Source organism: Manis pentadactyla, chromosome X (genome assembly GCF_030020395.1).
Source record: "Manis pentadactyla isolate mManPen7 chromosome X, mManPen7.hap1, whole genome shotgun sequence".
In the NCBI taxonomy this organism is placed as follows: domain Eukaryota; kingdom Metazoa; phylum Chordata; class Mammalia; order Pholidota; family Manidae; genus Manis; species Manis pentadactyla.
This window is the reverse complement of record NC_080038.1, coordinates 77,264,824-77,285,843: the sequence shown is the minus strand read 5'-3', so window position 1 is coordinate 77,285,843 and position 21,020 is coordinate 77,264,824. Positions and strand designations below refer to the sequence as shown.

The 21,020-nt window shown below is 36.2% G+C and overlaps 1 protein-coding gene across 3 annotated transcripts in view; it reads right to left on the bottom strand.

Annotated features, from left to right (window-relative positions):
- Nucleotides 1–21,020, bottom strand: part of APOOL (apolipoprotein O like) — a 106,483-nt gene that overhangs the window by 7,828 nt on the left and 77,635 nt on the right. For all 3 annotated transcript variants that reach the window (XM_036905350.2, XM_036905352.2, XM_057496112.1), the window contains 2 exons: nt 13,662–13,753; nt 45–155 (listed from right to left, as the gene is read on the bottom strand). In XM_036905350.2, coding sequence (XP_036761245.2) covers nt 45–155; nt 13,662–13,753 — 203 coding nt within the window. The remainder of the gene's footprint in view (nt 1–44; nt 156–13,661; nt 13,754–21,020) is intronic.

Below are 21,020 nucleotides of genomic sequence, written 5' to 3'. Positions count from 1 at the left end.
TAGAAACCCTCAATGTCTACATTTTTGGTTCATTTAAACTCTACCTTAGTTTTTTCTTTATGTTCAGGAAATAATTCTTTGTTGTTTTTTGTCCACAATGATTTAACTGCTTCATAAATTTGCTGACTTGTAGCATATGCCTTTTTCCCAGTTACCTAATTAAAACAAAAAGTAAATCAAATAACATATTTTAAAAAGTTAAAATAAAAATATTAAAAATTTTGTTAGGTATTTTATAAGAACATCTAGGTTAGAATCAATACTAAAGATATAAATCTCTAGGTCATATAACACAAAGCCCCATTTTCTAAATCTTATATGAAAAACTATTTGCATCACGTAAAAGGCTAAAAGCTGTATAGTTAAGTACAACACCAAGAGTGAATCCTAATGTAAACTGTGGACTTTGGGTGATGACAATGTGTTAATACAGGCTAATCAATTGTAATGCATGTACAACTCTAGTGAGGGACGCTGAAAATGGGGAAGACTATCCATGTGTGGGGGCAGGGAGTGTATGGGAAATCTACATTCCTTCCCCTTAATTTTGTTGTGAACCTAGAACTGCTCTAAAAAATAGTCTAAAAAATGTACAGTTTTCTTCACACTGTAACATGTGAATTTTAAACTGTTTGGGAAAGATTGTTTGACATAATAAACAGTTGACTGACAAAATGAAACTTTAAGATGCTATAAAATTAATGCATTTGCTTGAATATTTGTGGTGCTTTCTCTGGTCATAAAGAAAAAGCATCAATGCATTTCTACTGGGAATAATATTCTTTGTGGTGAAAACATGAAATAAAAAACTGAAGCACAAACACACTACAAGCAGATGTCAGGGTGCTGACTGAATTCTGCAAGTTGTTATTAATTTCATTCATACCTCTTTCCCTTTGAAAACCTACTTCTGATTCCTTTTTTCTGTTCTTTTCCCATCCTTCTGTTCCTTACTGCAAAAGTAATTTCAAAAGCTATGGATCTGTCAAGTTTTAAAGAGGTTTTGGAGAGTTTTCCAGGATTACACTTTCTATAAACATTCATTTTTAAACTTTTTCTTCCTTAAAAAGAAGTATTTTTATTGTCTTTGCTAAGTATATACCTACACTTGAGAAAAATCAATCCACTAGTATAAAGAAAGTGCTCTCCTTTACAAAGTGCTCTTGTAAAGAAAGTCCTCAGTGTAACCTTTGTTAACAGTTGTGTGGATATTCTTCCTGAATTTTGCCTCTTATATATACACTATGCATGCACACACACAGCATTTTAAAACAAACACAATGTTAATAACTATAGATCTACCAAAAAGGATGAAGTAGACTTATATGCACTGACATGGGTCGAAGTTCATGATGGACTACTGAATTGAAAAACAGAGATTATAGATGATGTACCGCAATCTCAATTATGTTTTAAATTAAATTTAAAATAAACTACACACATATACATTTAGTTTCCTTTTTAAATACAAGTGATATCACACTATACATATTATTTTGAGATTTGATTTTTTAAAGGCTTAACAATGTGTCATACAGATGTTTCCATATCGGTTTATATACCAGTAGACGTGCTTCTTTCTCGATAGCTGCATAGTTGGTTTTCAATAATGGATATGCCACAATTAGTTCAACAAGTCCCCTACTGATGGGCATATGGGCATTATGATTTGTTTAACAAATCCTTGCTGATAATCCCTCGCTGATGGGAATATGGGATATTTCCTTTTTGTGTGTGTGTGCAATTATAAGCACGCTGTGATTAGCACCCTTATGCATACAACTAGGATCATACACCCTTGTGGTGTTTCCTAGACACAAATTCCTAGATGTGAAATAACTGGATTAAGGATTATATACATTTTAATTTTTGATAATAGTGCCACACTATCTCCAGAAAGTCAGCAATACACTAGCAATTAACACACCCACCGAGTATATGTCTTTTTTCCTACTCCATTTACCAGCAGCATTATTATGAATCTTTTAAATCTTCATCAAATTGAAAAGCTAACTGCCAATATCTAAATGAATTTTTAAATTTGCATTTATTTGATTGCTGATGAAGTTTAGTTTCATATGTTAGGTCATTTATGTATCTTATTTTGTGTATCGCTTGTTCATATACTTTATTTTCTTAGAGGTCACTCATCTTTATCCTATCAATTTATAGGAGCTCTTAATATATGAAGGATTATGTTATTTTGTTCTTTGTTATATATGTTGCAGAGAGTTTTTCCAGTCTTTCTGATATCCATTAAACTTATAGTTAACCAGTATATAATGGTATATTGTGATCAACAGAAATGTATTTATTTTGCTGTAGTACAATATAGTAATTTTTTTCTTTGATGACTTCCAGATTGTGCTTTGCTTAAGGCCTTTCCTATATCAAGATTACACAAATATCCTTCTTTTTTCTTTTAATATTTTATAGTTCTATATTTTATAATTAGATCTTTATTCCACCCAGAATTTATTTTTGCATATCTGTAAAGGTCTAAGTATTTTTCCAAAAAAGCCAATTATTTCAAAACATTTCTTGAATAATCTATCCTTTCTTTACACACTGAAGTGAAGTGCCACCTTTACTATGCCCTCCCCCAGCCCCATAACATTTACAAAGACATCGTCAATATATTTGTTTTTGGACATGCTCTTTTATTCTCTTGGTCTATTTTATTATCTATGCTATAGCTTAGTATGGTTACTGATACCTGGCAGGTGGACAACAAATACTGGTTGAATCAATGTCATATTCCCTCCAAATCCAGGAATCTTTTAAGAACTGAATTAAGTTTATAAATTTGGGAACATCTGCCATATTCTAATATTGAGTCCTTTCATCCAGAAACAAGATATATCTCTGAGCACATTCAAGTTAAAAAAAAATGCCCTTCAGTAAAGCTTAATAGTTTTTAAAAAAAATAGGTGTTATGACAATATTTGGTAAATCTATTTCTATATATTTCAGTTTTCAAAGACAGCTGACTTGTTACTCTCTACATAGTTAATAATGAAAATATTGTGAGGAATAATATAAAAAAGCAAAGGGTAACCCATCTTGAAGTATATTTCCAAAGTGGTGAATAACTTGAGTGTGACTTTTATTTTTCAAAGGACTTTCTGAACTATCATTTTGTAACCTTTTTTTTACCACACAGACCCCTTGAATAATCTCTTCAAAGGTATGAGCCCTTTCCTTCAGAAAAATACTACACATACAGTAGGTTCCCACATAACATCTTTATAAGAGACTTGTCTGATTAACTGAAGATGTTTTAAATTTTTACAAGAAATGATGTTCATAGAATGCTAAATATTCATTGCCGTTGAGTGCTCTCCAATACACTCAATTGAGTACTGTCTTTCACAAGTGATTTGCCTGCTGGCCAACAATAAGCTGTATTTGTTTCCAAGTCTTTACATCAGTTTCACTATAATTAAACAATTTAAATGTAACATAATAGGATGAAATACGAGAATAAAGAGAATTGTGTCTAGGAAAATTAAATGCTTTGGAAAGACTCAAAACTGAATTACTAAGAAAATAACTACAGTTAAATTAGTGGTGGGAAAGACAACAGTAAAAGGCTGGGAGAAATAATAAAAATTTAAGAGGATTCTGCACTCATATCATTTAAAAATGTTTTTAAGTGTTCATTCTACTTTGAAGAAACCCAAACTGAAAACAGTACAAGACATATTACACATACAGCTAACTATAAGAAAAATGCTATGGATTTGCAACTAGAAGGCCCATGCTCACAGGAAAGCCCTACTTCAAAATAAAAAAAAATAAAATAAATCAAACACTAATTTATGTTTTAATTTGAAATAAAATAAAAATTTAAATACATATTATTTTTTAAAAACTTCCTGCTTTAATATTTTTTATTATTAACTACCAGTCCTGACAATATCAATTAGAAGACATCTATTGTCTATACCCAATTTTTCATACAGTTTCAGGTGGGGGAGTTACAGATTCTCTGAAGTCCATCATGCATCTCAGATTAAGAACCCATGTTCTGTACATACAAATTCTATATGTAATAATCTACATATATAGGGTATTAATTCTAACATATATATATATGTGAGAATCAATCAAATATTACATATAACATTGTTACATGCAAGTTAAAGGAAAAGCAAGGGTCTCAACTCTAGGAATTTAAGTAACAATCATTACTTAACCACAGAAGAACTTTTAGGAACTCATATTCATATCTCTTCATCACAGATATTTTTATTTGAGGCTTAGTAATTCTTTTGTTTTTATTTTCCTTCCATTAAAGTAAAATTAAATGTAATACTTTATTTTTTAAATTAAAAATAAGATGCATACTGTACTATAATTCTGTTCTTATGAAATGATATCTGCCTATTTACTCGTCTATCTTTCTATTTCTATGTATGTATGGAGAAAAGTCGAAAACCAAATGTTAACACTGATATTTTTCTGGATGAAAGAATGTAAGAATGAGAATAAGTTAGCATAAGACTAGCCATCTTAAGGGCCTAGAAGCAGTCTTCTGAGGTTGTGACTTAAAAGAAAAAAACTGGAACTGGGTAAGGCCTTGGAAAACAAGTTAATCATGAACACCGGGATGGGGGCAGCTGTGGCCTTCGGTCAGCTAACCTTGGTCAATTAATCCTACATACCAAGTTTATCGTGCAGAACCTCCCTAACAATTGAGGAGTGGTCTTATCTTGCTCTTGCTTAACCCCAGGATGTATGTCTTGCAAAAATAATGTGCAGCTGTGGAAAATTACTATGAGTTAAGTGTTCTGAAAATGCTATATAAACCCTTGGCTTTGAGTGCTCGAGGTCCTTGTTGAAACCCGCTGTGTCGGGCAGACACTTGGACCCCAGCTAGCTGGAATAACAATAAACCTCTTGCTTGTTGCATCGATCTGCCGTGGCCTTCGTCTCCTCACTGGGCGGGGGGAGCGCAGACCGGAATAAGGCCGTTGGGTCTTACAAGAATTTCAGGTGGTTAGTTGTTTTCTCTTATTCTTTTCTGTAAAACCTAAGTAAGTTATTTAAGGATGAGTAGGTACCAATTTTATTAAGAAAACATGAAGTCATTACTCTAAACCAACCAACAAACAAAAATAATTAGTGGCAGCATCATGCACTAGGAAGAGAACAGGGAAGCAGGACATCTGAAACTGAATAGAACCCTGAACAAATCAGTCATAGTGTAACTTCTCTGGGTCACAGTTTCCTTATTGGCAAATGAGAAAATGAGGAAGTTGAATGTAATGAGCTCAAAGGTTTCTCTCAGTACTAATATTATATGAATTTCAGCAGCTAATCACTATGTAAATTCTTAGGAAAGATTTTTAAAAACAAGTTTATCATTTTATCTACCAATTATCTCAAGTATAACTAGGTTTAATGAATAATGCCCTCTTCCTTTGCTATAAGCTTTTATAGATTGACTACATTAAAAACTATATAGGGCACTATACCTTTGACATCTCAAAATACTGAATAGGCAGCTTTAGCTACATCAGTAATTAAAGAGATGCAGTGATGAGATACAAGTAAGAGAAAGTCCTTCTGGTAACACTACACATTGCTTCAAATGTGAGGGGGAAATGTTAAATGTATTAAAGGCAGAAGGAAAGATTAAAAAAAAAAAAAACCAACACCCTGCATATATATCCCAAAGCTCTCCTCCCCTATCCAAATGTGTTAAAAATTGTGGGATTAATATATAAATCAAGTATAGAAATCAAATGTATAATCTATATGACTTGATTATTTTTCCTGTAATTCCTGATAAGTGATCAAGAACAGAACAAGACCAAAACAGTTTCTGTGACCTAATTGCCCTTGCTATTGTTTCAATACCATCTAAGACTTCGCGCTCCAGGAGACTGGAGACTGCTGAGGATTAAGTTTAGAGTTAGTTAATGGTTGTCTATTAAGTCCCCCCCACAGAATTCTATTGCTGTTAACATGTATTTGCTCAATAAATACGAAGGGTGCCCTCTCAGCACCACTCTTGCGGTGTTACGCCTTGAGTCCCCTGGCTGGTCCTTTCAGGTCTTCGATATCTCATTGCATCTCCTCCCTTATCTGCGGGTCAGAGGCAGGGAGGGACTGACAAGTGGCACCCGAACAGACACCCTAGAAACTCAGAGTGGGGAAGCTCCAAAGATTGTCGATCCAGTAAGACTCCTGGGAAAGCATATGTAGGGACAGGATTGAGACGTCAGGGACACTATAATGGGCCAACATGAAACTAAAGCAGATATTTCAGAGGATTACTTAAATAAAATTACTCCATGCCCTCCTAAAAACCTCAGGAGCAAAAACTTCTAAAAAATACTTTGCTCAACTTCACAAATACATTAAAAAACATTGTTACTGGTTGTCACCACAAGGAACCCTCAGACAAGCTGATTGGAGTAATGTATTAAGAGATTTCAAAAACGCTCACAGACAGGGGAACATTATCCCTATAGCTGTTTGAGTGGATCAATGACCCCTCAATAAAGAAAAACTGGCAGCCTTACACACATTAGTTCAACAACAGCTTCAGTTAGATAGATTAGAATTTTCCACAAGCCCGTGGAATTCCCCTGTACTTATTATAAAAGAGTCTGGAAAATGGAGATTCTGACATTACTTAAGACTAATTAATGCAGTCCTTAAACCTATGGGTCCTTTACAAGAAGGCCTGCCTTCTCCAGCTATGATTCCAAAAGACTGGGACATGGTTATCACTGATCTTAGATATCATTTTTTTACAATTCCTTTAGCTGTAGCAGATAGGTAAAAGTTTGCTTTAACTGTACACTCCTTAAATTTACAAGCTCCTTCAGAAGGATTCCAATAGAAAGTACTTGCTCAAGGAATGATAAACAGCTCTACAATTTGTCAAAATTATGTGCACAGGGCTCTCTTGTCCCCTCCTGGTGTGAGCCAGGAGCTGTCTGTCCTCTCACTGTATCTCTAAATAAAAGCCTCCCCTTAGTTCTCCTACCTTGACTGTTTGCTAAGTTCATTTATCAGCTTTGCAGACAAGAACCCTGGCACCATTTTTGGGGGCTCATCTGGGATAGCTTCAGAGATAAGTATCAGCATCCAAGCCTGCTTTTTCTTTCCCTGTCCTTATAGATGGAAGCTGTATATGGCACACAACATTGGGTGCCGTCAGCCACTTAAATGGGACTAGCCTGGCTGCCATTCTCAAAAGTCTCGAGTGACAGGTTCCCCTGTGTCTCCCTCAGTGGATCCCCCATCTCCCTTGGGAGCCGGGAAAGTCTCCTGAGTGGAGGCCAGGATTCCCTTTCAGAGGCATCTCCTTGGATGCAAGGGACTGAGGAAAGCCTTGGGCAACTGCGAGAGTCTAGGCTGAGGCTACACTTCAGTGGCTTCTCAAAGGTCCACGTGTCTGGAATGAGACCCCGACAGCCCGACTAGGTATCCATGAGGAGTGTCTCTCTTTCTGTCTCTCTGACTTCCAGCCTGCTTCTTCAGGCCGCCCTGACCTCTCAGTGAGGCAGGAGATGTTCCTAACTCTCTCCTAATTTCATCAGTTTCACGTAACCTGATACCCACCACTGCAAGGTAAGAGATTGCTCTTATTCCTGACTAAATGCTGCACTCTTTATCTCATAAAATGTGTCTGAGCACCTGTTAGCCACTTAAAAGATGATTAGCATTGGCCACCAGTCTTAAGTCGCTGATTAGAAGGGCTTGGCCCCTGAGAGAAGTATACAGTATTATAAAGTTATGCAGCTGAATTTATTTTAATGTAAGGAAAGGAAATAGTCAAAAATCCCATAGACTACAATATGGAACTAGTTTTCTAAATTATTTTGTTGAAAATCTATTCTTATTGGGTTCATTATTATCTGAAAAAATTAGAAGATTTTTAAACTAGACTCCCTGAAATGGAAGAAATTAATCTTCTGCAATACAGCCTGGCTTTAAATAACTGGTGCTAGAATTGTACTTGCATTTCATTTCCAGCCCCCTTAGACACACACAGTCCCTATCAGTACAGAGCTTTCATTGGCCCTTTTAATCTGGGGCCATCTAAACCTTAACCCAGTTATGTAAACTACTCACCCTTAGAGTGTATTCTTGAAAATTGAGATACTTTTAATCAAGTAAACTAAAAAGAAAGAAGGCAATTGAATATTAGTAACTCAAATCTTTGTATCAGTTTATCTGTCTGTGTATATGTTCTTTTATGAAAAGTGTTGCTAACTACAGTCATTATGTCTCAATCTGTATGTCTGTGTGTCTAAGTGTATAAATGAAAAATATTTCTCTACCTCTGGATGGTATTAATAAAAATTGATTTAAAGACAAGCGCTTGTAAAAACTGGGCATTCTAAAACTTCCAGAAAATTCTAATAAAGGATACTAAGCATTAATGCTGATTGAAGTTAAACTGAAATGGACATGTCCTTATGGTTATCAGCTGCCTAAGTTTACCTAAAGTCATTGAAGTTGATGTTCTGTTAAATCTTTCAAGAAAAAATGCTTAAAGAGAGGCTTGACTTTGTCTATTGTTTGGTAAAAGTTTTGTGAGCATACTTGTTAGGAATAAGTAAGCTAAATAAGTGTAGCAAGTAAACATCTTAATAATAGGGTGTTAATGTATTACAGTGTGTTACAGTGTATATACCTACAAACAGCCTGAGAATCTTTGAAGTAACCTAAAACCTTAAAGTTTTGCTAAGTAGACATACTTTGTGCTTAGTGAAAGACTGTGCTATAAAGCTGATAGTTACAGAAATTATAAAATGTGTTCATAAATTTGTTAATCTAAAGAATGCTAGTGCAATGGTTTACAATAGCTCACTTTCAGTGTTCACTGAAAATTAAAGTTCCTAATGGTTTTAAGGTCTAATTAAAGCTACTTAAAGTAATAAAGAAAACATCTCTACTTGCTCAAAAAGATGTGTGTTTTAATAAGAGAAGGTATAAGGAATGGAAATTCGTTTTATTGAGGGTAAAAGAAGGTAACTGTTCTGAAGTACAGCTGTTTATTTAAAGAGAAAGAACTCAAAATTTAAAAAAATTGTAGAAACTTTGTAGAAGAATTAATATGGTCATGCTATATAAAATTAAAACAAATGAGTCTCGATATCAGGTACAAGGCAAATTAGAATTTTGTTTTCAGTTAAAAAGACAAAGTTTTCTTAAACTGTTAGTCTGCTCTTAATGTTGAAAGATTGCAAAAGGTTTTCTAATTGTTTTATCAAAATAGTTTCTCATGTTTAAAGTCTCAATGAATTGTCTGAGTATTTAAGAAAATGAGATCTTAATATTAAAGGACTAAAAGTTGAACTTTGCTAACAACTGTGTAAACTTCTGTGTCTGCCTTTGAAGTATTTTGTTGTCATTCTAGTTAAATGGATAAGTATGCTCATGGCAACCTATAATCTTATTTAAGCAAATGCCGAAGAAACTTCTGACAACTTTCCAAAATCAAATTCAAAAAGGTGCTTTTAATTCTAGTTAACTCTGATATTTTCCAGAGCGCCCCTGGAACATGTCAGAGGAATTTTTTCTCCTCATCGGGGAAAATATTTGGCTAATTTGGCTTATTTATCTGATATGTATTAACCTGGAAAGTACTGTCAAAGGGAATGATGCTAAACTTTGTTATTGAATGTTTAATGTTACAGAAACATCCAAATTTTCTTATGTCAGCTGTCTTATAGTAAGCTCTCATCAGGTCTTTAACCATTGTTATTTCTAAGTCTTTTGTCACTTATAATCACTGTTTTATTACTCCTAAACTAGTAAAGAACTAGATTTCAGCAGAACAGGTATTGGTTACATAAGATTAAGTAAACTAAGGGATATGATTTTATGGCTTTTTGTTTCAAATGTTGCTGATAAAGTGTTTAAGCTTTTTCTCTTAAGCTGACTGACAACAGTTTAGTAAATGACAATACCTTTATAAGCAGAATTGAAACATTTATCTTTCTACCTGACCCCTCCAGAATTTAAAAACTTTCAGTATTTTTATATTTTATGGCAGTATGTTTATTGGCATAAGCTCAGTAAGAATCTGCTTTCCTTATAACAGGACCAATTAAAAACACTGGCTATGTGACCATGGCTTTGACTGGAATGTCATACCTGAGAGACACGTGCATAAACTCAGATATGAACAGTTTTAAAGAACTAAGGTTGACTATATAGCCAACAAAGCCCCTTGGAAGAACTGGCCTGGTACCTTGCTTACAAGGTTCCCAGCAGCCTTACAAGGTGAGTAAGGAAGGTCACTTCCTGGCAGGTGCAGGAACCTCACAATGTCTTGGGGACATCAAGAAGAGAGGAATTCACCCAAATCTACAGGTACTGCAGGCAAAACCTGATGGCAAATCTGGCTTGGCTTTCTGGCCTCGAGAGGCCTTTAAAAGTCCTATCAGAAATTCCTTATGAAAAGTTCCAGCAAAGCACATTTAAAAGATCCCATGTAATCAATTGCTCTTCTTGCTGCACTTATGCAAACAGTCAAGCCAAGTGTTAATTATTTTCTTAATTTAGTTAGTTCTAATAAAAATGAGGGTGATTTTAGAGAAAAGTACTGTTTCAATAATGCAGCCTTATCTATACTAAATCCTAATACTAGTCATGAGGACGTAGACTAGATCCAGAATTCTAGTTTTCCCAAAATATCAGCTATGATTCTCCAGATGTTTTAGTTTTCTCCCATCATTTCAATTAAAATTTTACTATTTCTAGTTCTCATAGTACTAGAGCCATACATTCTTAATCTTGTCAAGTTGCTCTGAAAAGGAAAATCCAACTCCAGATGTTGCTACTTAACCTAATAACACGATTTGTCCTATCTTGCCTAGAAGCCATAGAACTGCAAATAGTAATAAAAATGGAACCCGGAATAGAAGAAGTGCTAATCTTCTGAGGCTCTCTCAACTGACCAGTGATGCAGGCCTAACTGTGCCCTCTCTCAGTATGAAGCAGCCAGAGCAGTCATTGCCCTTTTCCCTAGCAGGAGCCAGGGTCTCTATCTGTAGAGGGGGGAATGAGACAGGGACCTTGAGCTTAGAAGAGGGTGAGGGCCTCCGGAAAAAGCAAGGCAGGATATTTGCAGCCAGAGCAATGTAACTACATGCAAGGAAACCCCCTACCAAAACTCTGTGTTAAACATTAAGCTCTAGAGTCATTCTTCACTGAGATCAGTTAAAGCTCATAAGGCCAGGAGCAATTTGGCCTGGAATATTTGAGTGTTCCGCAAATAAAGAAGGATATCTCAGCATAACCCGTGACTTCACTGTAAACAGCCCTAGCAAATAGACAACAACCCAGCCCACCTTAGGGGCAGGGCAGGTGGTACAAGTCTACACCCTAAGCCCTCTCTTCACATTATCAAAGTATATGTGGTGTTGAATGCATCCTTTCTGCTCTAATAGATTATCCTGGAAATAGTCATGAAAGATTTCTCCGAGTTCTGCCATCTGAGTGTGATGACAACTTAAAACTTTTAGATCCCACCTCTGTTGCAGTTGCAGCTGCATTCATCCTGCCAGTTCCCGGATTTGTCGGTGGAATGCAGAAAGATATACCTAAGCTGGCCTGTGCGTATAGTAAGACAACGAATTTGACTGCTTCTGTATTATCTGAACTCAGTCAAGAGCTAGGAGAAGTGTGAGTTGCAGTGCTTCGGAATCGCGCTACTATAGACTATCTGCTATTAAAAGAACATATGGGATGTGAACAGTTTCCAGGAATGTGTTGTTTTAATTTGTCTGATTTTTCTCAAACTATTCAAAATCAATTAGACAATATTCATCATCATATTATTAAGTTTTCACAAATGCCTGGGTTACCTAACTGGTTTTCTTGGTTTCATTGGATATGGCCAGTAATTGTAGGTCTGCTTTTGTTATGTAGCTGTATTCCTATTATGTTAATGTGTGTGTGCAATTTAATTAGTAGTTTAAAACCTATACATGCTTACATTACTCTACAAGAAGTTATATCAAAGAAATAATCAATCTTCTCATATTTTCTTCCATCTGCTACTTCCATAGCTTTTCTTTTTCCTTCTTAAATACAGCCCTTTCCTAGAATTTGTGCCTCATACTTAAAATTACTGAGTATCATAATTCTTCCAAGTGATAAAGATACCTCAAGACAAGTGCTGGGCATAGAAGTCACGGGAAATATGCAAAGAAGTAAAAAGCTAACCTTTCAAAGAATTCTCTCTCACTTACTAACTTTACATGCCCCTGTATGGCCCTGGAGGACGGCTGGTTAGCCAGAGATGGGTAAGATTCCTCAAGGGAGGAACAACTTAAGAGAGGCACAGTCGCTGGGGGGCCATCAGGTAAGAAATTGGGGGTCATCAGAGGTGAGGCTTAGAACCTCACACCCCCAGTTTTGAGAAAAATCTTTTGCACCCATGGCTGTTTTGTTGCCCTTGTCTAGCTTGGATCAATACCTACCTAGTCTATAGGCACAGACCTGATCGCCTGCACTTGCCTTCCTACTGCACGAAACTCTACTTTCCATTTTTATTTTACATCATGAGATTTAAAAAATAGATTATCTTTTATGAAAAAGTAAAGTGTGTTAAAAAGCTATTAGAAACTGTAATCTTTATCATGTCTACCTACTACTTAAACATTTTATTAAAAAAATAAGGGGGAAATGTGGGATTAATATATAAATTAAGTATAGAAATCAAGTGTATAATCTATATGACTTGATTATTTTTCCTGTAATTCTTGATAAGTGATCAGGAATAGAACAAACAAGACCAAAACAGTTTCTGTGACCTAATTGCCCTTGCTATTGTTTCAACACCATGTAAGACTTCACACCCCAGGAGACAGGAGACTGCTGAGGATTAAGTTTAGAGTTAGTTAATGGTTGTCTATTAAGTCCCCCACACAGAATTCTATTGTCGTTAACATGTGTTTGCTCAATAAATACGAAGGGTGCCCTCTCAGCACCACTCTTGCGCTGCTACACCTTGAGTCCCCTGGCTGGTCCTTTCAGATCTTCGATATCTCATCGCGTCTCCTCCCTTATCTGTGGGTCAGAGGCAGGGAGGGACCGACAAAAATAAAATAAAATACTGACACAAACTATTCAAACCATTATGAAAATCTCTGGATTTGTATGTAAGCTCACAAGAAAATGACAAAAAAAACTGTAACACAGATTCATGGCTGTCACTTAGCTTCACATGGTTTCAAAACTGAGTTTGTATGTGTGTATTTTTTTAAACCTTCAGAAGCCTTTGTCACCTATCAGTTCATCATTTTTTGCATTATGTTAATCTGCTGACTCAACAGCCACCAGCTGGTATAATTTTCTGTTAATTAAAAATTGAATTTTTCACAGCTCAACAATGGAATGGTATTTCTCCCCATAAATTCTAATTCAGTGTCTGTGAACTTAAATCTTTCATATTGTTAAATTATATTTAAAGAAAATTCATCCTATTTATTTGTGATGCTCATGTAATTAAGAATGTCACCTATCATGCCAAGATGTTAATGCGATTTTGCCACATAAAAGCTGATACCAAGTATATATTTCTCTGAAAATTAAATGCTGCAGGTGCTGTATGGTATTTAAATATTGTCACCCTGAGAGTTTAAACAAATACTGAAATGCAGCTATCACTTAAAAGAACTTACCTTTGCAATTATTACTGACTGAACGGGGTAGCAAACAGCTGCTCCTATAGTGGCCAGTCCCAGTGGATAAGCCATTTTCTTAAACCTAGAACCTATGAAATTCAAACAAATTATTAAAATCTGAACAGATGCTACGAGAGACTTGATACTTTTATAACTTCAATGTTTTCTTCATTGCCCTTTAAGCCATCACTGTATGTTAAGTTACTCTTTAGGTAATAATACAAGTCAAGATGGTAGCTGAAATGTCCTTAAGGATCACAATTCAATTAATACCCCTTGTTGTCATGCCCAATTTAAGTACTCTCAACCTAACATTGATAATTACCTACATAAAGGGAGTTGCTGATTTTCTTATTTTTAAAAACTAGGTATTTTTTCACATTGCAAGAAACCCAAAGTTGAAACACAGTTTTTCTTCAACTATTTAATAAGGCATGGTAACATAGAGAACTGACCAACTACCATGTCTGTGATACCATGTTAAACTGAAAGGGACACTCTTAATCTATCTTTTTGATTAACTCCTAAGGAAGGTGAAAGATCCAATTAACTAAATAGCTAAGGACTTTAAAAAGTACATAATTCCATGTCAATGATTTAGAATACTGAAGCAATAACAACGGTAAGTAACTTGAGATAATTAATTCATTTCCAAAAGACCTTAACTAAGCACCTAAGAACTATTTTCAAACTTTTTTGACAGCAAAATCCTTTAAAGAAATCTTCAAAATAGAATCTCACTAGTATCCTCATATATAAAACCTACCAAGTTGAAGCTGCTCTGGACAGCCCCAGGGAGGGAAGCTCAGTATTGAGTCCTGCCTGCATAGCTTTTCCTTTATCGCCATGCCACCCCTAAACACTTCCATGGAACCCTAGGTTCTGTAGATGAGTTTGAAACCCACCACTCTAAGCCATAGCTTAGTTTCAACAGTCTATTAGTTCAAAACAACATGTATCTTAAGAAGCTTGTCTGTGTAACCTGAACTCTGCAAATATGATCTGGGCAATTAGATGATAGGATTTCTAATTGGGGTACTTATATTCACCTGAACAGCTCTTAACTACCCTTAATTTCAAAATGAAACAGTCTACCATGTATCAGTAAAGACTAAGATGAAAAATATCTAGCAGTGTTTGCAGGCAACTTTACAGTTTGTGGAAGGTAAAAACAAAAGGTATTTCTCTGGTTGAACTGTTACTAAGGAGGCCTTCTACAGTAATGTCTACAATAGACAGAGCTTAGTGGAAGTGGGTAGGTAGGGTGCTTCAACCTCTAGTTTAGCCTTCCTTTAGATTTAGAATGGTTTTTGTGGTACTGGGAAAGAGGAACTAGGTATATTTAAACATGTCCTATGCTGCTCTTTTATTCTAGTCCTTCTTGTTGTTATTCTAATATCTATAGTTTGGTTCTTGATTTTACTGACATAACATTTCTTGATGTAGATTTCCTTGATTCATCCAAATTCCCCTAATTGTGCTGCTCCTAAACTTGGAAGGCAGCAGCTTTTCCTTGATATGTCATTTTAAATATTAAAAAGGCTATGCTCTCCTGTCTTTACTTGATATGAAAGGCCAGTCTACAAGAAAATTAATTTTATTTGGGTTTAATAGCCCTACTTCCATAAGAAGGAAAAGACTGTAGACACAGCCATCTATGTACTCTGTACTATGATATTGTCAAGTGATTTCCTTTTTCTGGATCTCTAGCTGTAGCATCACAGGGACTTTTGATGACCAAAGTTTCAAACTTTTTTGACCATGACTCATATTAAAGAGCAAAATATTACCTTATGACCTATGATTTCTCTCTCTCTCTCTCTCTCACACACACACACACACACACACATATACACACTCTACTGAAAGTGAAACAAAAGTTTCATGATACCTGTACTAAGTGCAAAACATGGATGTTTGCTATTCTCCTCTATTTTTAAAATAAAATGTTTCCTGAGATCAACTATGTTTATTTCACTACCTACTAATAGGTTGAGATCTTCAGTTTGAAAAACACTGGCTTAGATTATTCTAGCTCTGACATTTGGAGACAAGGTGAATGACCTAAGGAATACTTTGTCTACTAACAAGTTGACATCTGCAGTTTAAAAAACACTGGGTTAGACAGTTTCCAAAGGTCAGAGCTAGAATAGTCTAAATGACTTAAGAACATTTTCTCTTACAAGGGGACTATGAGTTTTTCACTGAGAATTGAGTAATATGTTTTAGCCAATTTCTTTCAAAATTTAATTCTTTGTGTTTTAGTGTCACATGATGATCTTGGTTTTCAATTTCTTCCTAATACTTTATAATGTGTATTCAATTGGAAGTTGCTCATAGTGTTGGAATAAAAAAATGGGAGATATGGAGATTGATATTAGCTAGAGGGACAGTGTTAGGGCTATTGGGATGAGATATATAGGCTAGAGTTAGAATGCTGGAATATTCTTATAATTCACAGAGGTTCTGTATCTGGTAAGTGTACTTGAGTTGAGGCTACTTTAAGGTCTGAAGCTGGGCAAACCAACCATAAGGTACCTGATATTAGATTCCAGATTGGTTCAGAGCTGTGACTTCCAACCACATACAATGAAGTTTGGGGACAATGACTGGCAACTGAGTCGTAGACAGAGGACAAATGGAAGATGACCAAAATGGCTCCTGACCAGAGACCTGCACCAGCTTAGTAAGGGTTTGGGTGAGGAAGGGAGGCACTGATGCCTACTGAGAGGGATTTCCATACCCAGAGGTAGAAAACAGGCAAATTCAGAATTCACCATCTGCTTATAAAACAGAGTTATTCAACAGTGTTCAGAAAAACATCAACATAGTATGCACAAGACTGTTGCTGTTAGAAAGGCCTGTCTGCTAGGCTGGCACTTGGCTGGCATCTGAGAACATGACTGATAAGCAGTTCTCTAGACTGATTGAAAACATTCTCTTAAAATAAGAGTGGTACATTGTGCCCAACCCATTCATGCAAATAATGTGGTTTACACTCAACAACTACTTTGCTTCTGGGAGTCTGGAATTTTGGTACTTGCTAGCAAGACAGTACTTATGTGATTAGCCCCCAGTAATAACCTTGGCAACTCAGTCTCTAATGAGCTTCCCTGGTTGACAACATCTCACACATATTGTTCCAATTTATTAGTGGAGGAATTAAGTGCATCTTATATGACTCCACTGGGAGAGCATTCTTGGAGGCTTGTACCTGATTTCCTTTAAGTTTTGCTCCATGTGCCTCTTCTATTTGCTGATTTTACTTTGCATCCATTTACTGCTATGAATATGACCACAGGCTGAGTCCTCTGAATCTTCCTAGCTAACCAGCAAACCTGGGAGTAGCCTTGGGGACCCTCTACACAAGTGATATAGTGGGAAGGAAGGACAAAGTGCAAAGGAGAAAATGAATCAAATACATCAAGCCTCATGTGCTGAATGGGAGTAGTGAGTGCACTGTCTACTTTCATAAACTCCATTCTGAGCTGGCTGATGTTAGTTCCACCAATCTTGGTGAGGATGAGGCCAAGAGGGAATAGTTTTTTTTCTGAGATATCAGCATCTTACTCTCAAATCTTTAAAATGGCTCCCAGAATATGGGTGGTCATGACAAAGCAGAGAAAAGTAGTTTGAGTGGTTAGTGTACATTTTTACATTATAGTAAAAGTCTCAAGATTGTGTTCTGATGGTCTGTTTTTAAAAGATATCAATTAATTAATTAATTAATTAATTAATTTTTATAATTTTGGTACCATTAATCTACAATTACATGAAGAACATTATGTTTACTAGGCTACCCCCTTCACCAAGTCCCCCCCACATACCCCTTCACAGTCACTGTCCATCTGCACAGTAAGATGCTATAAATTCACTACTTGTCTTCTCTGTGTTGCACAGCCCTCCCTGTGCCCCCCACACACTATACATGCTAATCGTAAAACCCTCTTTCCTTTTCAAGGCCCTTATCCCTCCCTTCCCACCCATCCTCCCCAGTCCCTTTCCCTTTGGTAACTGTTAGTCCATTCTTGGGTTCTGTGATTCTGCTGCTGTTTTGTTCCTTCAGTTTTCCTTTGTTCTTATACTCCACATGAGTGAAATCATTTGGTACTTCTCTTTCTCCGCCTGGCTTATTTCACTGAGCGTAATACCATCTAGCTCCATCCATGCTGTTGCAAATGGTAGGATTTGTTTTTTTCTTATGGCTGAGTAATATTCCATTGTGTATATGTACCACCTCTTCATTATCCATTCATCTACTGATGGACATTTCGGTTGCTTCCATCTCTTGGCTATTGTAAATAGTGCAGCGATAAACATAGGGGTGCATCTGTCTTTTTCAAACTGGAGTGCTGCATTCTTAGGGTAAATTCCTAGAAGTGGAATTCCTGGGTCAAATGGTATTTCTATTTTGAGCATTCTGAGGAACCTCCATACTGCTTTCCACAATGGTTGAACCAATTTACATTCCGACCAGCAGCGTAGGAGGGTTCCCCTTTTTCCACAACCTCGCCAACATTTGTTGTTGTTTGTCTTTTGGATAGTGGCAATCCTTACTGGTGTGAGGTGATATCTCATTGTGGTTTTAATTGGCATTTCTCTGATGATTAGCGATGTGGAGCATCTTTTCATGTGCCTGTTGGCCATCTGAATTTCTTCTTTAGACAACTGTCTATTCAGCTCCTCTGCCCATTTTTTAATTGGATTATTTGCTTTTCATTTGTTGAGGTGTGTGAGCTCTTTATATATTATGGATGTCAATCCTTTATCGGATCTGTCATTTATTAATATGTTCTCCCATACTGTAGGATCCTTTTTGTTTGATTGACGGTGTCCTTTGCTGTACAGAAGCTGTTTAGCTTGATATAGTCCAACTTGTTCATTTTTGCTTTTGTTTCCCTTGCCCGGGGATATATGCTCATGAAGAAGTCACACATGTTTATGTCCATGAGATTTTTGCCTATGTTTTTTCTAAGGGTTTGATGGTTTCTTGACTTACATTCAGGTCTTTGATCCATTTTGAGTTTACTTTTGTGTATGGGGTTATACAATGATCCAGTTTCATTCTCTTACATGTAGCTGTCCAGTTTTGCCAGCACCATCTGTTGAAGAGACTGTCCTTTCCCCATTGTATGTCCATGGATACTTTATCATATATTAATTGGCCATACATGTTTGGATTAATGTCTGGAGCTCTATTCTCTTCCACTGGTCTGTGGGTCTGTTCTTGTGCCAGTACCAAATTGTCTTGATTACTGTGGCTTTGTAGTAGAGCTTGAAGTTGGGGAGCAAGATGCCCCCCACTTTATTCCTCCTTCTCAGGATTGCTTTGGCTATTCGGGAGTCTTTGGTGGTTCCATATGAATTTTTGAACTATTTGTTCCAGTTCATTAAAGAATGCTGTTGGAAATTTGATAGGGATTGCATCAAACCTGTATATTGCTTTGGACAGGATGGCCATTTTGACGATATTAATTCTTCCTAGCCAGGAGCATGGGATGAGTTTCCATTTGTTAGTGACCTCTTTAATTTCTCTTAAGAGTGTCTTAAAGTTTTCAGGGTATAGGTCTTTCACTTCCTTGGTTAGGTTTATTCCTCGGTATTTTAGTCTTTTTGATGCTATTGTGAATGGAATTGTTTTCCTGATTTCTCTTTCTATTAGTTTATTGTTAGTGTATAGGAAAGCCACAGATTTCTGCATATTAATTTTGTATCCTGCAACTTTGCTGAATTCTGATATTAGCTCTAGTAGTTTCGGAGTGGAGTCTTTAGGGTTTTTTATGTACAATATCGTGTCATCTGCAAATAGTGACAGTTTGACTTCTCCTTTACCAACCTCGATTCCTTGTGTTTCTTTGTTTGATCTGATTGCCATGGCTAGAACCTCCAGTACTATGTTCAATAACAGTGGGGAGATTGGGCATCCCTGTCTTGTTCCTGATCTCAAAGGAAAAGCTTTCAGCCTCTTGCTGTCCAGTATGATGTTAGCTGTGGGTTTATCATATATGGCCTTTATTATGTTGAGGTACTTGCCCTCTATGCAGATTTTTTTGAGAGTTTTTATCATGAATGGATGTTGAATTTGGTCGAATGCTTTTTCAGCGTCTACGGAGATGATCATGTGGTTTTTGTCCTTTTTGTTGATGTGGTGGATGATGTTGATAGATTTTCGAATGTTGTACCATCCTTGCATCCCTGGGATGAATCCCACTTGGTCATGGTGTATGATTCTCTTGATGTATTTTTGAATTTGGTTTGCTAATATTTTGTTGAGTATTTTTGCATCTACGTTCATCAGGGATATTGGTCTGTAATTTTCTTTTTTGGTGGGGTCTTTGCTTGGTTTTGGTATTAGAGTGATGTTGGCTTCATAGAATGAGTTTGGGAGTATTTCCTCGTCTTCTATTTTTTGGAAAACTTTAAGGAGAATGGGTATTATGTCTTCTCTGTATGTCTGATAAAATTCCGAGGTAAATCCATCTGGCCTGGGGGTTTTGTTCTTGGGTAGTTTTTTGATTACTGAATCAATTTCGTTGCTGGTCATTGGTCTGTTTAGATTTTCTGTTTCTTTTTGGGTCAGTCTTGGAAGGTTTTATTTTACTAGGAAGTTATCCATTTCTCCTAGGTTTCCCAGCTTGTTAGCATATAGGTTTTCATAGTATTCTCTAATAATTCTTTGTATTTCTGTGGGGTCCATCATGATTTTTCCATTCTTGTTTCTGATTCTGTTGATGTGTGTTGACTCTCTTTTTCTCTTAATAAGTCTGGCTAGAGGCTTATCTATTTTGTTTATTTTCTTGAAGAAGCAGCTCTTGGTTTCTTTTATTTTGTCTATGGTTTTATTCTTCTCAATTTTATTTATTTCTTCTCTGATCTTTATTATGTCTCTCCGTCTGCTGACCTTCGACCACATTTGTTCTTCTTTTTCCTATTTCGATAATTTTGACATTAGACTATTCATTTGGGATTGTTCTTCCTTCTTTAAATATGCCTGGATTCCTATATACTTTCCTCTTAAGACTGCTATTGCTGCGTCTCACAGAAGTTCGGGTTTTGTGTTGCTGTTGTCATTTGTTTCCTTATATTGCTGGATCTCCATTTTAATTTGGTTGTTGATCCATTGACTATTTAGGAGCATGTTGTGAAGCCTCCATGTGTCTGTGAGCCTTTTTGCTTTCTTTGTACAATTTATTTCTAGTTTTATACCTTTGTGGTCTGTAAAGGTTGGTAGGATTTCAATCTTTTGGAATTTACTGAGGTTCTTTTTGTGGCCTAGTATGTGGTCTATCCTGGAGAATGTTCCATGTGCACTTGAGAAGAGTGTGTATTCTGTTGCTTTTGAACGTAGAGTTCTAT